Genomic DNA, 17,950 nt, shown 5'->3' on the forward strand with positions numbered 1-17,950 from the left:
GTGTTGTTTGACAATGATAAAAAGTGCTTAAAAGCACTTACTTTTAAGCATAAAAGCACAAAAATAAGCCAAAAGTCAAAAGTTGAATATTACCGACTTATGATTTTTGACTTGTAGCTTAAAAGGTACTTTATATAAGTCAATCAAACAATTTGTATATCGAATACCACTTTAAAAAAAAAATATTAGTAATATTCGCACTTCTCCAATAATTTGTGAACTCTAATGAACCAAGGAAATAGACAAATTACAAATTGACCACAAATAGTCTGCAACTGTCGCACAAGGGGTCCGCAAAATCCTAGAACAAAATTCTATCCACACTTGGTCCAAGCAGCCATTTTCCGTCCAATTGAATTGTTGTAAAACCTCATACCTCAAACTCAAACTACTATAAATATTCCCATGTGAAATTTTTTACCCCCTTAGGCTACTACTGCAACACAAATAATTTTCTTGGTCTTTTCTCTACCCTTCACCCTTTATCTTCAAAGAACCAATTTTTATTGGTTATTTTGGTAAGGGGTGAGAAAAAAAGGGCTAAAGGACTATATTAGCTAAGTGGGGTTTTTGATTTTGTGAATTCTTGAACTGCTAAATTGCACTATAATTAGCTATGGCTTGTAGTGTTGCAGATTCTGGTTTTCTATTCTTGGTACATTCCCCATTTCTTTAATTATTTTTTCCTCCCATTTTTTGCTATACTGTTTAATTTTAAATGCAAGCTTATGTTTTTTCTTTTTGTTTAGGCCTCCAAGAAAAGACCAATTCATAGCACTAGAATTGCCCAAGTTGCTTCTTCAGGTTTGTGTGTGTGTATATATATAAGTTCTATGCTTGACATTGTTTGATTGAACATGAAATTTAAGAAAAAAAGTGTGACTTTTGAAGTTTGTAGTTTAAAATAAACCGTACACATTTGTGTGGTTATAAATTATTTTATTAAGGGTAGATAAAAAGTCTAAAGTTAAATTCTTTCTAAATATAGAAAATTGTCATTCTTTTTTGGGACAGACTAACTATTTGTTTTGGATGGTTGTTATGCATCGTTCCATAATATATTGTATTGTATTGCACTGTATCGTTTTGATGTATAAAATGTTTGGATAGATTGTATTGTTTACCGTTTTTTATATGTCATGCACCAATAATATAAAGAATAAACTTGTAATATTACAAAGAAAAAGTAAGGTACGAGGTAGAATTATTATATAAAAAGGTAAGGTAAAGTATAAAATAGGATTATTTAATAATAAGGAAGGTCAAGATGAAAAAAAAAAAGGTAGCGACGCGACCACATCAAATCGGTCATTACATAAATGACACTTTTCGTCGTTACATAACGACTGATTTAATGATACGATACAATAATATTTGAATAATCAAAACAAACATTGTATTTAAAGTATCAATACAATATGATACAATATAACAGGTAAACAACCATCCAAACAAGCTGTAAAAGATAAAGTGTGTTTTTGTGGATCGCCTTGTTGCTTGAATTGTGATATTTGTTGGGGGTTTTGGGGAGGGGGGGGGGGGGATTTGATAGTGGAGCATATAAACAACAACTATGCCTCATTCCTAAACAAGTTGGGATCATTGATATGAATCCTCATATGTTTCATCTAATTCAACTCATATAATATTGGAACACATAAATGTATTTTCTTTGAATGGTATTATGCAAGGTTACTTATGTTTGGATTTAGTTGTGTAATTGATTGCTGAAAATTAGTGGCTATACTCTGTGGGTTTTCATCTGTGTATGTTTACTCTCTGGCTGCGTTTGGTACGAAGGAAAAAGGTTTCCAGAAAGTAAGTCATTTTCTGGCAACCAAACTCCAAATAATGTTTTCCCTGAAAAATATTTTCCATTAAAGGGGAAAAACGACTTTCTTCACTTATTGTTTTATCCAATAGTCCATTCGAAATAATTTCTAAATTTTGGAGAGTGTTTGATAGCGAGAACCTAGAAATGTTAATGTTAACAAACATATTCATTATGTATATTGGCTCATCTTGATATATCTGAAAATATTTAAAGCAATTTCGCATTTAAGATATGAATACTAAGATTCTCATGTATTGCACGGCGTCAGGCCAAGTTTTAGTAACTATGTTGAAAACCGTCACAATAACTGAATTCTTTGATCTCTGTGCTTCAAATTATTGAAGCCTCGAATGGATTTTGCGTTGTGTCTGACCAGCTTCCTGTATGATCCTATGTTTGTGCATAGGAACAGGAACATATTGTTTAAAGTGGGAAAGTCTACCTCAGATAAGATCCAAACAAAAAAGCTGCTTAATTTCTTTGAGAAAGACAAATGTTGTACGAGCTGTTGCAGTTCCGATAGCACCTTCTCCGTTAGACAGTGCAGAGGATAGGAAACGGTTAAGTGAAATGTATGGCTTTAGACAAATTGGAGAACCACTACCTGATAACGTCACAATGAAAGATATTACTGAGACTCTCCCAAAGAAGGTACTATTATTTCCTATGAAAAAGGCGTGTGAAAATTTATATATTGCACTCATTTCCTTTAGAATCTGGTGATTGGCGTTGGTACATTAGCTGCTCACACTTCTTTCGTATGAGATGTACTGTTTATGTAAAAGATTACACAAGTGAGTATCCAGTCCCTTCTGAGCTAAGTTGCTCGGAGTATCCAATATGGCCGTGGATCTAGAGGTAAGATCCTTTGTGATCAAAATTTTAAGATTCAGGGATACGGATCTAGGTACGAATACGGGTGCAAGGATTCAGCTATATCTAAAAATAGAGCTATAAAAGCACGTCTAAATTATGAGACACTATGTGGAAAACGTACATATAGCTTTTACAGTGAGTAATTCAATATTTTATTCTCAATTTGTAGCTACAATAGCTTTTGTCTTGAGAAATCAAAATGCCTAATCTTACCTCTAATTTCTCCGTAGTTTGTGGTCGAAGTACCCAATGTTGATTTACCAGATCTGATACAATATCCAACACCCATACAGTGTCGGTGTTGTGTCGACACGGGTGCCGCACCGTAAATGAAGAGTCCACACAACTTTCATTGTTCAGTAACTTGCTATCAATGGCACAATTTTCATTTTAGATTGTGTTTACTGCATCAGGTATTCGAGATTGACAATGGGAAGGCATTGAAGTCAGTATTGATATCAGTAACTTCATATACTCTCGGGCTTTTCATGATTGCCAAAGCTCCATGGTATCTACTTCCCCTGGCCTGGGCTTGGACAGGAACAGCAGTTACAGGGGTGCGTTCTGTAAATCTTTGATTTGTTCTTGCCACTATTTATTTTTTATTTGTCATTTTCTTAACCACAAAACTCCAACTCATCTTTCTTCTTTTGGTTTTATTTGTGAAGTTCTTTGTAATAGGACATGATTGCGCTCACAAATCCTTCTCAAAGAACAAATTCTTGGAAGATATAATTGGAACTCTAGCCTTTTTGCCGTTGATATATCCCTATGAGCCATGGCGGTTCAAGCATGATCGGCATCACGCAAAAACAAACATGTTCGTCAAATGACCCTTCTCCATTTATTTTTCTTCAAGTTAATTACATCTTTGTTTGTGGCATGACCTGTGAAATGTCAACGTCTTATTCCATTGTGTTAAGCTGTTCCAAAGATAATTCTGCGTTGCTCCTTTAATACTTGCCAATATTGGAATTCAAGATTTATTTTCTAAATTATGTGACCCAAAAACTTTTGCCAACTGATCCTACACAAGTCAGATAATAGGTGTAAATGTGGTTGATAGCTTCAAATAAATGAAAGTCAGCTTCATCGACGTTCAAATTTTGCCTTCATGTCTAAAAGTGGTATAAAAGTAGTTGCCAGTTTGTAGACTAATGTAGTATGGCAGCTCTTTCCAGTAATGGTAATTAAAAAGCAACCACTTTAAGAAATCTTGTCTATCAATGAAAACTTCCCTTGCAATTGTTTAGTATATTAAGACTCTGGCACTCTGTACTCATTATTCATCCACTCACTCCTTTATTTATGTAACGTAGTTTTTGTGTGGCTTTTAATTTGTGTGGCTATAATAATTTCTCATTAAGGGTAAAATGGGTAACACGAAAAGTTTAAAGTTAGATTGTTTCCAAATATAGAAATGTGTGATTCTTTTTGGAATGGACTAATAAGGAAAGCGTGTCACATAAATTGAAACGAAGGGAGTATGTGAAAACTCTAAATTTCACATCTTTTCCCCTCTATTTCCAGGTTGCATGAAGATACAGCTTGGCAGCCTGTTTGGAAGGAGGAGTTCGATTCGGTCCCTGCTCTGAGGAAGGCAATTATATTTGGTTATGGACCCTTTCGACCTTGGATGTCTATAGCTCACTGGTATGCTGCTGTGAAAATTGCCATATTTTCTAATTTCTATGGTTGTCTATAATTTCTTGATTCATATCTACTATATCAAATCTTGATTTAGGTGGCTCTGTCATTTCAATTTGAAGAAGTTCAGACCAAATGAAATTAACCGGGTGAAAATAAGTTTGGGTTGCGTCTTTGCTTTTATGGCAATTGGCTGGCCATTGATAATCTGGAAAACGGGGATTATTGGATGGATGAAGTTCTGGTTAATGCCGTGGTTGGGTTATCATTTTTGGGTAATAACAATTTCTGCTCTCCTGTGATTCCCTCTTGGTACTTCATTCTTGAAGATTTGCTCGATAAGCGTTCTGATACTATTAACTTTGTATTTGATTTCAAATGATCAGATGAGTACTTTTACAATGGTTCATCATACGGCACCTCACATACCCTTCAAAAATTGTGATGAGTGGAATGCTGCTCAGGCCCAGCTAAATGGCACAGTTCACTGTGATTATCCTAGTTGGTAATTGATCTCTCTTATCCTCTTTCTTGTCATTTCCAGCGATTCTTAATCTTGCATAAATTAACTATACATCTGTAAATACTTTAGTGAGTGGAAGGTGCTAGATAGTTTATGTATATAGTAGGTTGAGTGTCCCACATTGGAGTATGTGTATTCTGTACTGTGCAGAGTATAGATATAAATAGGCCTCTTGTATTAGAGTTGAGTAACTCATATCAGTAATAATATTTCATGTGCCTTTACTTCTCACGTGGTATCAGAGCCGGACCCATTCTAATTCTTTGTGTCACCAATATTGGGCCCCTATATTATATTATCCATGTTCTAAGCGGCCTGGGCATGTGGGAGGGGGAGGGGGAGGGGGTGTTGAGTCTTCCACATCGGCTAAGGGATGGGGGACTTTGTCTCCTTATGGTTTGGGTAATCCTCGCCTCATGAGTTAGCTTTTAGGGTTGAGTTAGGCTTCAAGACTATTTCTTTATCAGAAGGTTTTCTCAAATGTAAAATCCACAATGCACATAAGGTGTGACCTATGTAATTGAAGTTGAAAGGGAAATCATGGGAGTTTAGGGTACGAATCTTAGTAGAAGACAAAAAACTAGGTGGCTTTTTCTTATCTGCCTAAATGTTGGTGAACCGAACTACCTGATACCCGTTCTAGTAGATGATACAAGTAACTCGTAGAATAGTTGAAGTATGCAAACGCTAGCCCTGACACCAGTACACCACCACTATTTAAAAAAAGGAGTAAAATCCACTCTTTAATTGCCTCTTTTCTCCATGAGATCAATTGAGCTTATTTTCGTGACAAACATAAGATCTTGAAACCTAGTTTCGAAAATCCTCGGGAAATAATTGAAAATTAGCTTATGCTTCCTACACACAAAACTGATGCAATTTTTCTCCTAACCTACTGTTTCCGAGGCTACGTTTCAGCCTAAAAAGAATAGGTGACCTCTTTTTTCTTTGTTTAATGCTCCCTCCTCCACTCCACTTAAAATATACTTTTCTTTGTCCAAAATCATGACCTACTTCTGCTAGCATAGATATTAGAATAGGAGAATTAGAATAGATTATTGTTTTCAAGGTACATACATGAAGTGTTTAAAATTTTTGAAACAAGAAGTGACGGAGTTGATAACTGAAAGTGATACTAGTTTGAATTTCATGGAAATTATATTCTACTTAAGAAAAGAATTAAGTATTATAGGATGAACAACGAAAGTAGGTCAGTAATTTGGCACCATCGGAGTAATATAATAAGTGCCAGAAAGGTGAGACTAAGCAGTCTAACGATGTCCGTTTGGTTATACTCCCAGATATCCATGTTTTATTTTAATGATAACTTGTTCAGGAAATTGCTATTTTCCTGTCCTCTTTTTTCGAACCATGAAAAAGGGGATAGTATGTACATTTAACTGAGAGAACATTGCTTTATAGTTTGGGAAGTGCCTGCTCATTTGAGCGTAAGAGCGTAAGTTCTGTTAAATAAGTATCCTTTTACTCCCCATACTATTAAACAACATATCTCAGCGAAAACTAATATATACTATCAACTTGTGATTTCCATTCAAACAGCCTCTCATCTCCTCCCCACTTTTCCCCTCGCCCAGAAAAGGGAATAAAGACCGGCCACATAAAGACAAACAGACATTAAAAAAGTGCGGCCGTACTCTCACTCTCAACCGATTGGGTCTACAATTTGAAAATCTTGAGAATGGAAATGGAATTAGTCTGATCTATTAATCTGTCACAGTTGATTGCGTCTAAGAGATAACACTTTCAGTTTTCTCCTATTTTTTGTTTCTTTAAGTTGGCTTTAAGGAACTGTTCCCTCTGTTTTCTCTTCCCATTTTTGTCTGAGATACATTTTTCTGATCTTTGCTCTTTCTTTTCTACAGGATTGAGGTTCTTTGTCATGATATCAATGTTCATATCCCCCACCACATATCCCCCAGAATACCGAGTTACAATTTACGGGCAGCTCATCAATCTCTCCAACAGAATTGGGGAAAGGTATTATGAACCAGCATTTCTCTTTGACAATGTTTTCATTTCTTTTATTGACGTTTTAATTGGGTATCTTTTTTTTTGTTTCGTTCGTCCTTGGGACATTGGCGGGTGGGGGTGGGCAGGGGCGGATGCACGTTCAAAATTTTTTACCAAATGACATACAAATAATTCGAAAATTCTACCAAATTAACTATGTATATAAAAGAGTGACACCGCTTAACACAATTGTGTTCTTGGTCCACTGGCTAAGCGCCTGACTCATTTCCTCTGGGTCTAGTGTTCGATCCTTTTCACTAACTATTTTTTGGCAAACTGTGAAGCTTTATTTTGTTTGGAAAAAATTGTAAGTTGAGCAGGATTTGAGCTCCGGACCACTCCTAAACCAAAATTTTCGTATAACCAACAGGCCAACGCCCATTCTAAGTACTAGTAAGGAGAAAATAAATAATATATAATAAGGCTATATGCTCCCTTTCTACAATGTGACACCGCTTACAAAAAGTTCTGCGTACGCCACTCCGGCCAGTGGCGGAGCTAGCCTATTCGATACGGGTTCAACTGAACCGAATGATTTTTGCTTACACTCTGTATTTGTGTTAAGAAGTTCATTAAGTATGTATATATTTAATTGCTAACCCAGTAACTAAGACGAGCTATGAATTATGTGACAAATCAGAACCCACAAACTGTAAATACTGACTCCGCCTCTGGATGTTGGCACTTGGCATTTTCTGCAATGTGCTTTATGAACTCAGACCACATTTTTTCCTTAACAACCTAAAATTCGTCAGATATCCATTAAATATGCGCAATAAGATACGAAAGCACTGTCACCTCTGTGTGTGTGTGTGTATCTACAATGGTTTTGCATGGTTATTGACAATCTTGCGTTTTGTTCTTGACACCTAACAGTACCTGAACGAGGCTTCATGGAACTGGCGTCTAATGAAGACAATACTCACTATATGTCACGTTTACGATAAGGAGCAGAATTACGTTTCCTTTGACGAAGTTGTCCCTGAAGAAGCCCAGCCGATTACATTCCTTAAAAAAGTAATGCCCGACTATGCTTGATTAGTGTGCACTTTGCTCGGCTCATTCTTTGGGAAGGTATCCTTCCATTTTTTTTGGGTCCGGTTAAGCGGTCCAGGCCCAAATTTCAAGTTCTCACCTACATTGGAAGACTTGTTTTAACACATCAGAGTGAGAAATATCTTCTCAGGAAGTTTCTTGGTAGTTTAAGTGTAGTATACAGTAATTTAAATTTCTGAAGGAAATCACATTTTGTGATCTTTTTTATAGAATAAGTATCCATGAATAACATGTTGGTTATTTAATACCAAAGTTTCATTATGTTCTTCTTTTCGAGGTCGATTCAATAGATGGTTGACAGTGATTTCTCTTACACTGAGTTATCTGTCTATTCGCTGTGCCATTTTACTCCATTGCCCTATTACCTTGTTTCTTATGATGCTGTTAATTTTTTTTATGGTTTTTATTGATGGTACTGATATATTATCTCTTTTCGTCTTCTTGAGTCGAGGGCCTTTTGGAAACAACCTCTCTATCCCTTGGGGTAGGGGTATGGTCTGCGTACACACTACCCTCCCCAGACCCCACTAGTGAGATTTCATTGGGTCGTTGTTGTTGTTGCTCTATTACGTTGTTGTTGCTATTGTTTGTTGCTTCCTTTTCACTATTCTTGAGCCGAGGGTCTATCGGAAACATCCTCTCTGTCTTCGTAAGGTGGGGGTAAGGTCGGCGTATACATTACCCTCCCCAAACCCCACTTGTGGAATTACACTGAATTTGTTGTTGTTGTTGTTATTGAGTTATCCGTCTATTTGTTATTTTGCATTTTGGACATCTAAACCTCATGCTAACAGGTTGTAAATCTGATGTACTTATATTAATGTATTGTCTTAGATAAGAGGAGTCATACTTTAAAAAAATACTAACAGTCAGAGCTGTCTATAATAGCATCTCTATATAACAGTTATTCATTGTAAAAGTCAAGTTTTTTTCAGAACCTATTTTTACGTTATATTATAATATATGCAATTTATAACAACACTTCACTGTACCAGTAAAAAAATATTGAAATAAACGAGGCTGTTACAGCGAAGTTTGACGGTATTAGTAGTTGTTTTGTTTAATGATCCTTGTTTTGAGATAATGCTTTTCTAGATTGTCGTTGTACGCAGGCGAAAGTCAAAAGAGTACAGCAATTTTCATGTTGATTGTAGGGTTTCTTAAATGGGGATTTGCTCCCATTATAGAAGTTTAAACTTAATTTAATGATCTGCATTATTATAATTTTGAAAAATTTGTCGTGTATTAGGCGTTGTGCTTTTTGATGAATATTATTAATCATTAAAAAGTGATTAGTGGTTCCATTAAACAAGTAATGCCGGCTCCAGATTTCATTAATGGCAGAGACTAAAAGGCAAGAGTCAGCATTTGTTGATATGATCTGTTTTTACAGTAACCTCCCCTTTTTTATCCTATAGTTACCAGCAATCTTGTTTTAACTGCAAAACAGGAAAAAGATGTCCTCATCATTCCGAGGCCGTGGCCTATTGGTCAATGAAGTGAGATAAAAATTCCCCGATGACCGGGATATAATTTCTGGAACAATCAAAAGAAAATTAGGTGATTTCTTTCTATCTGCTTAAGCGTTTGATAGAGAGAGTTATTCGGTACTGTAAGTATCCGGTGGAGAGAGTTACTGGCACTGGAAGAAAATGATGATTCCTTTAGAAAAACAAATCCCGCTCCGACCGCTCGATGAGTCATCTGCTTAAAAGAACCCTCCCTGCAGTCCGCCCTTCTTTGAATTATTCAGTCATGCAATACTTATTGAATACGAAGAACAAAATTCATTTCGACCCCATCGTAGTTCTCAATTATTTGATGGCACCGGGCGTGATTGAACCATCTATGATGGTGGAACTAATGCACAAGGAAGAAGCTTAGATTAAAGAATACGTTCTTGCATCGTTTTTTTTTGTAAAAAGCTCGACCAACAAGAAAAAATGTTTGGCCGAAGCCAAAAAGAGGGTGACCCTCTTATCCGTTTAACATATATATGTTCACTTGGGGGTTTTTCAAAAGAGCTATACGACTATAAGCTTATCCACGACAAACACAATAAAATAAAGTCGCCTGAAAAGGAAAGAGACTTCTAAAAGCGTTTGATGAAGAGAGTTACTCGATACTGTAAGTATTTAGTGGAATAGTCGAGGTGCGCATAAACTGACCAAAAAACTACCGTTTAAGGAAAATAAAGAAAGAGAAAAAGATGCCCCTATGTTTCAGTGACAGAAAGAGTTACCCTACTGATCTGGAAAAACAAAGCAAAACTTTACCTCTTTTTCTTAGATAAACCACTAATAAGCAATCTTAGCCTGGCTGAGTAGTTACAATTGCTCACATGCAAATGATATCACCACACCCCCAACCTNACCCCCCCCCCCCCCCCCCCAAACACAATTCTTTTAAGTGTTGGCAATCTGGAATCTTACTAGGTAACTTTTAAATTAACATTGTATTGTACTACTACATAAAGAGGAATAATCTTTGTTAAAGCTTAGGTCAAAAGAAGGTTGTTGGATAGGGTTTATGCAAAAGAGATTTGGTAGTACTTTATCATAAGGTGGTCCAATGAAGATAACAAAAATGAATTGAAAGAATGCATCTATTAGAAGTAAGGCAAAGGTAAAAGTTGAAATATTGATTGCTAAGCAATCTGTTTCCTTAATATGTCAGTTTCAAATGTATACACAAACTCACAAATCTAGATAGTATTACACACTCATTTCTGTTTAGTTTCCCTATCCTAAAATCATCTGCTGTAGTTTCTTGTTACATCACTCTTAACAATCTGAAGAAAAAGGGAGAACAAAAATCACTCATCTATGGATAACAAAACATAAAAATCATACAATTGGTGGAGGTCTGTCGGAAACAGCCTCTCTACTTTTTCAAGGTAGGCATAAGGTCTGCGTACATACTACCCTCGTCAGATCCCACTTGTGGGATTTCATTGGATTTGTTGTTGTTGTTGTTGTTATACAATTGGTGGAGGAGGAGTTTCCCATATATCAAATACATTTTCTTCACTGTGAAGAGCGAAAAGACGATCACCACCTATTGAGAAATCACAAATTGAACCACCATAGCTACGTCGAAGCCTTGATGTAAGAACATAATCCGGACCACAAAACACAGAAATGCAATCGTTCATCGATGAGAACAACTGCCCCTCGTGCAATGCCAGTTTAGGATAACACGGCTCATCCGGCATTTTCCCCTTCATCAACCTACTTCTTGAACTCCACCTTACACTTCCAGCACTCCTCCTCAAATCCATAAACCCCAAATCTTCATACTCATTCACCACACAAATAGAGCTTGTTTCCTCCATTGCTATCGCGTCCCTAACTCTTCTCTCATCCGTTATGGGCGCGCCAACATCAGACCATGACCAAACCATACTCTTGTCCCTAAAATCCAACAAACTAATGTAACAATTGTCCTTCCTTGGAAACAAAGTAGCAACCAACAAACAGTTAGTACCATGTAACCATTGCAACTTGTCAGCATCACCAAGAGACCAACCAGGTGGCTCATAGAAAAAATCTATCTGTTTTCCAGTAACTTGGTCCCATACACCAATCCCATACTCATTACTTCTACCTTTACAACTAGAAAACAACTTATAATCTGAGCTAAAACTCAATGCACCAGCTGTATAACTCTTCACTTGGTTTTCATGTTTGACATGAAATTTGTACCTTAGCTCCCCATTGGATGCACTAAACAAACCCATGCCTCCATCCCCTTTACCTAGTCTTTCACAAGCACTTAACACGATATTCTCCGAATCAACCCACCCTGCATCATTCACCCTTTGATAATCAAGATTAATTGCAGGGTGCTCTTCTAACATCCAATCATAGACATGAACCATACTACCATGAGCCACACAGCACCCGCCATCCGGGCCTGCCCGGATGGCCGTGCCATCACCCGGAGCTCGGCCTGTCACTGACCTGGCTAGGCCGAGCCTGTTTCCGTCAAATGGACCCCACTTAGCTGACCTGACATGATCTAACAAACCATAATACATAGCCTCTCTATATAACAACTTTTCAGGAAGATTTTGTGGTACATAAAGCTCTCCTGTTCTGAGTAGGTCAAGAAGGACAGAGAAACAATCAGGGTTCCTATCAATGAAGTGTTCAGTGGTTGTGGCATCAGAATTTAGGTTCCAATCATTATCAAACATGGCTCCAAATAGCGAATTCCGACCAGCATTCGCCAAAGTTGTAGCTGTAGTTTCAAAAATTCTACCACCAACATTAAATTTCACCCTGTCTTTTTGAATTCCCATTACTCAAATTTCAGTATCTGATACTATGAGTCAAGAAAAAACAGGGCTCTTGAAATTCAAAGTTGAATTGAGAAAAACACCTAACTTGGAAAATATTTAAACAGAGAAAATAAGGATACAGAAGCAATAACTTCAAGAATTAGAGTAGGTAGTAATCAAAACGGAATTTTTATGAACAAACAATTAATTATACTGAAAATTTTGAATTCAAGAGTCTATACAATTAAGAGGACACAGCCTCAAATGCCAAATCACGTGGAAAAGACAGTAAGACACCTATCATAATGATGATCACAAAGAAGGAAAAAAAAAACAGAGGAAAATGGTGGTCAGAGAGAAAAATAGAAGAAAATATCAAAATTTAAAAAAAATCTATGATCTGGGTATTGAAGATTGAAGGATTTTAGAGATGGGTTTTGAATATTTTTCAAAGATTTTTGGTCTAGAAATGGGAAATGAAGAAGAAAAATGGAATTGGAGGGTGTTGGGTTTCAAAAAAATTGAATCTTGTGTTTGTTTCCTTTTGATCTTTTTCTTTTCTTTCTCTTTTTTGAGGTCTTGCTAAGTCTGAACACAAGCTAAGCATTTTATAAATTCATTGTCTAATGTAGGTCCCAGTTAATCCATCTTTTGTTATTGGCCATTGATTATTTGGATTTTTGATCAAATGGTCAAGAAAAATAAGGTTGTTGTGTACTCCTAAAAAATGGTTAAATGTGGTTTCATTAAGTTTTTTATTTTTTTATTTTTGGTTTCCACCCGCTATCCGGTACCCTTTTTGAAGCTCGCCTAACCCTTATTTGCGCCTATACAGGCAACAATGAACGCACATCATCAGAGAGGAGACAACCTGCTCAAAAGACCCCAATTTTCCGACCAAGATAATCCAAGGTAGCTGGCGGGGCCGCGACTTATGCCCGTGGCCGAATGTTCGACCATACCGAGGTGTGATACCAAGAGACCCATTGCAACCCGAAAAGTCCCACTTGGTGTGTGTGCAGAGGCGGAGCCAGGATTTCAAGCTTATGGGTTCGGGATTCTAATCGTTTTAAGTTACTGGGTTCTAAATTAATAATTTATCCATATTCAATGGATTTTTTAAGACATATACAGGGTTTGAACCAAAGCTACTGGGTTCGATCGAACCCGCCGACGGTACTCTAGCTCCGCCCCTGTGTGTGTGGTTGGGGTTGGGAGGGGGGGGGGGGGGGGGAAGGAAATAAAGTATGCATACCAAAGGCGACTCCATTTATTGAGATTTTAATTAAAAATGAAAAAGTACTCATCATTCACCACATCCTTTGATGGTATTTATTTATTTATTTGTTGGTGGGTTAGTTTTAAGTCTATATTCTTCAAAAGAAAAGTCAGCTCTCTTTTGGGAATAAGAAGAAGAGAGCGTGTCTTGTGCGTTAGGTATTTGTTTATTTTTCCCAATGGTTATTTTTTTTTATGGAATAGAACTTTTAGGAAGTTGTCATGGAAATTGGAGATTGTGACAATTATTAAATCTTGGAGACAGTTCAAAAATATGTGTACAAAATTATGGTTCCAATTAGTCATCATTCTAATCACCCTTTTTTATTGTTCATTCTTATCTTGTCCCTTTTTTTTTTGGAAGTTTAGATAATTAAGCACCTCTCTTTTCTTTTCCTATTTTTCTTTTGAGGTTGTTAATATAAGTGTTTTTCGTTATTAAGTTCTTACCTTTTAATTGTTTATGAAAAAAAAAAAAAATACTACTTTGTCTATTGGCTTGTAAAATAGGCTTTGAGGAGTCTCTTTCCTTTGCAATTTTATTTTATTTATTGTGTGTCTGTTGTCGATAAGCTTATAGGCTTACACTCTTCGCTAGACTGTAACACTCTTTTGAAAAACTTCCCCCAAGTGAAGATATATATGTTAAAACGGATAAGTTGGGTCACCCTCTTTTTGGCTTCGGCCAAACACTTTTTCTCGCTGGTCGAGCTTTTTACAAAGAAAGTCGATGTTGTGCATTAGCTCTCCCCATCACAGATGGTTCAATGACGTCCGGTGCCAGGAAATGGTTAAGAACTATGATGGGGTCGAAATAAATTTTGTGCTTTATGTGTAATAAGTATTACATGACCGAATAAGTCAAGGAAGGGCGGACTGCGAAAAAAGTCCTTTTAAGTAGATGACTTGTTGAGCGGGATTTCTTTGGGAAAAAGAACTTGAATAAGTTTGTTTTTTTGAATGAGTCGTCATTTTTCTATAGGGATGCTATGTCATTTTCAATCCTGGCGTAATTATCAAAATGCGAGTGAAACATATAAAAAATGGGATTCATTCAAGTCGGGTAAGATGTCATAGAAAGATGATTTGGAGAAGTATTGCATGAACGAATAACTCAAGGAAGGGCGGACTGCAAAGAAAGTCATTTTAAGTAAATGACTTGTTGGGCGGTCGGAGCGGGACTTCTTCGGGAAAAGAAAACTTGAATAAGTTTATTTTTCTAAAAGAGCCGTCATTTTCTATCAGGAACGCTATGTCATTTTCTATCCCGACATAAATAATCATCAAAACGCGAGTGAAACACATAAAAAGGGACTCATTCAAGTCAGGTAAGATATAGAAAGATGATTTGGAGTCATAACTAACTAAATGAATAGTTCAAGAACTCATCCCTCTCTAGTTTCGTCTTATTTGAACAAATGAAATAGAAATTTATGTATTGCCATTTGCCATATGAAGAGGTAGAATGAATATTGAAAAGCTCAGTAACTACAAATCAATATAAACAAAAGTGTATAACAAACATTTGAAGGAGACAAAGAAAACACAACTGTACTATACAATCAAGAACAAAGTAAATTTGTCATATCTATTAAATGCTTTACTTATACAAATTTTTTACTAAAACTACTCAACAAGTGATGACAAAGTGTTAGATGAACTTTAACAGGTAGTAACCCTTCAACTTCGATCAGTTTTTGCAACTAATAAATGTCTTGAATAAAGTTAAAAAAATAAATAATAACAACGACAATCGACCGATGGCAATCCCACAAGTGGGGTATGAGGAAGGTAGTGTGTACGCAAGTACCCCTACCTTGTGAAGGTGGTGAGACTATTTCCGAAGACTCTCGGCTCAAGGCAAAAAGGAAAAAGAAGGCAGAAATAAACAAGCAGTAATAACAACAAGATAATAAGATAACTGAAGCGAAAGAAACAACAGGCGGTAATAGATATCTAAGAATAAGAGAGTACAAAACTAATACTACTACCTCCCGGTAAGGCATAAAGGTAAAGAACAAAATAATAATGTTTATTCTTTTTTAATGTGGTGAGTAGGGGTGTACAAACCAAATCGGAAAACCGCACCAAACTGAAAAGTCAAACCAAAACGAGTAAAAAGTCCGACTAGGTTTGGTTTGATTTGGTTTGGTATTGAGTAAAAATACCCGAACCAAACCGACATATAAATATATAATTTTTATATATACTTTTAAGATTTTATGTAGAATTTTCTTTAAAAAAAGTAAGAAATATTTGGGATTATTTGCGGGATATAATATTTAATAGTATATGAAGTGCTCCGTATTTATTAATCTTAAATAATGGGTTGTATGATCACTTCCTCATCAAGTGTTACTGAAATGCGTTAATCTCTTTGTTCTTCCATATTCATATCATATGTTAAGATCTACTAAATTGTTATATCTTTTACGAATGTGAAGTGATTATTATTATTTAGGTATCATATTGATGTTTATGTTTAATTACTAAATTCAGCTAACCTTGAAAGTGTACATCAACGAAATATTATTGTCAGACGGCTAAAAAAATAACTATTATGTTTTACTAAGAAAATTCTCTCATTAGAATGTTTTAATAGATAATATGTTTGTCAATTTTTTATACTTTGCTAAACATATATTTACTTATAAAAAATTTAACAAAGTAAGATTGAAATAATATTTAAGTAACGAAAAACCCGATAAATCCGACAAAATCGAACCAATCCAAGCCGATATAGTTGGTTTGGTTTGGTTTTGATAAAAATCGAACCAACCCGGTCCATGTACACCCCTAGTGGTGAGAATGCATAATTAACTATGATTAAATGCTAGATATATGCAGACACACGTCATGCATCTATCAGATTGATATAAATATCGGGTGTGGGCAGGGGAAGCTAGAAGTCCGGAACCGATTCGGCTGAAACCAGTAGCTTTTGCTCAAATAATGTATGTACATTAAAAAATTCATTAAATATATACAAATATTATATATAAAACCAAGATATTAGCATTTGAAATCGTCGTTCTAAAATCAAAAACTCATTAAATTGAAAATTCTGGCTCCGATTCTGATTGCGGGTAAGTTTAAGTCAATTGGAGGAAGAAATTATATTAGTATTTTTGGTAAATTTTCTATTAACGGATTAAGTAACACGGAATTATTAGAAAACTTCAAGAGGACGCAAACCTCAAAAAATTTCTTATTTGGCTACTTTAACATAGAGAAAAATATTAAAAGATCTCTTCACTTTTTTCTTTTCTTAAAAACCTGAATCCCCATACCACCTTTAATTTTATTTTAACTTATTTCAGTCTTTGAGATAAGGATATCAAAACTTCCTTCATTTTTATCCTGTACCCTTATCACTTTAAAGTGTTGGCAATTATAAATGGCAGTCCGATGCATTAAACTCTCGTTATGTGTGGCGTTCGGGAAATGATCGGTACATAAGGGTATCGTATGTAATCTTATTTTATATTTCTGCAAGAGGCTATTTTCACGATTCGAACCCGTGACATCCTAGTCACATGACAACAACTTTGCTAGTTACAGAGAAACGGATTCTCGTGAATTTAATATTTTTTTTTCAAACTATATATATATATATATATTATAATTATATATAATTATATATATATATATATATGTATATATATATATATATATATGTATATATATATATATATGTATATGAAATTAAGAGATTCATTAAATATTTATAAATATTTGACAACAAATTTAATTTTTGTTTTATATTAATTTGATATAGTTATAGGAACTTACAAACCTTAAATCCTGGATTCGCATCTGCGTACTGAGGTTAGGTTAGTTACAATTTGGAATTTGTTGCAACTTACAACTGTTCCTTCAGAGTTAGTAATTTTATTGTTCAACTTCCTTTTCTTGTAAGTTCTCCCATCCCTTTTTTTTCCTTTATTATTATTATTTTTTTGAGCATGTGGTCTTTGTTTTAATTAAATGGAGTATACTATTTTATATCTTTTCAAGAACTAAAAAAGAAAACTTAAAACAAGAAGAATGATTTTTCAACAATTATGTACATGATTATTATACTTTGCAAGTAAGTAAAATGGAATTGGTAGATGCAACTGCTGTATCTCATAATTATAATTGAAGAATTGGTAGCAAAGCTAAAGTAGAATTTCCAATTGTATAACAATTATACTATATGGTTTGCTTAATCTTGAATCCAAACAATTATGTTTCAATAATTCATCATTCTTGATTTGATGGCTTCATCTTTGATTTGAATAGATGTGAAATTTTTTATTCAAAATATTTAATGATACTACCAGAAATAGTGCTGTTTGGTAAACCAAATAACATTCTAAGGGGGAAATTATTTCATTATCATTGCCCTTAACTACTAAAGTACGCATAATGGCTATAAACA

At 35.3% G+C, this 17,950-nt stretch overlaps 2 protein-coding genes across 3 annotated transcripts; one reads left to right on the plus strand and one right to left on the minus strand.

Annotated features, from left to right (window-relative positions):
* Nucleotides 1–348: 348 nt before the first annotated feature.
* On the plus strand, nucleotides 349–8,280 carry LOC109213035 (omega-6 fatty acid desaturase, chloroplastic). 2 transcript variants are annotated; one of them, XM_019376783.1, is made up of 10 exons: nucleotides 349–655; nucleotides 750–804; nucleotides 2,247–2,485; nucleotides 3,124–3,267; nucleotides 3,379–3,530; nucleotides 4,241–4,363; nucleotides 4,455–4,632; nucleotides 4,744–4,862; nucleotides 6,764–6,878; nucleotides 7,788–8,240. In XM_019376783.1, exons 1-10 carry the CDS (start codon nucleotides 617–619, stop codon nucleotides 7,947–7,949), a joined length of 1,326 nt encoding a protein of 441 aa, XP_019232328.1. In that variant the 5' UTR covers nucleotides 349–616; the 3' UTR covers nucleotides 7,950–8,240. The 2 variants fall into 2 exon arrangements, with proteins under 2 accessions (XP_019232328.1, XP_019232327.1); XM_019376782.1 differs by having other exon boundaries at nucleotides 350–655; nucleotides 2,241–2,485; nucleotides 7,788–8,280.
* A 2,313-nt stretch (nucleotides 8,281–10,593) lies between these two features.
* Nucleotides 10,594–12,827, minus strand: LOC109213039 (BTB/POZ domain-containing protein At2g24240-like). The gene has a single exon (XM_019376787.1). The coding sequence runs from the start codon at nucleotides 12,268–12,270 to the stop codon at nucleotides 10,945–10,947; it is 1,326 nt and encodes a 441-aa protein (XP_019232332.1). The 5' UTR covers nucleotides 12,271–12,827; the 3' UTR covers nucleotides 10,594–10,944.
* Between the last annotated feature and the right edge of the window lie 5,123 nt (nucleotides 12,828–17,950).

Source organism: Nicotiana attenuata, unplaced genomic scaffold (assembly GCF_001879085.1).
Source record: "Nicotiana attenuata strain UT unplaced genomic scaffold, NIATTr2, whole genome shotgun sequence".
Classification (NCBI taxonomy): Eukaryota; Viridiplantae; Streptophyta; class Magnoliopsida; order Solanales; family Solanaceae; genus Nicotiana; species Nicotiana attenuata.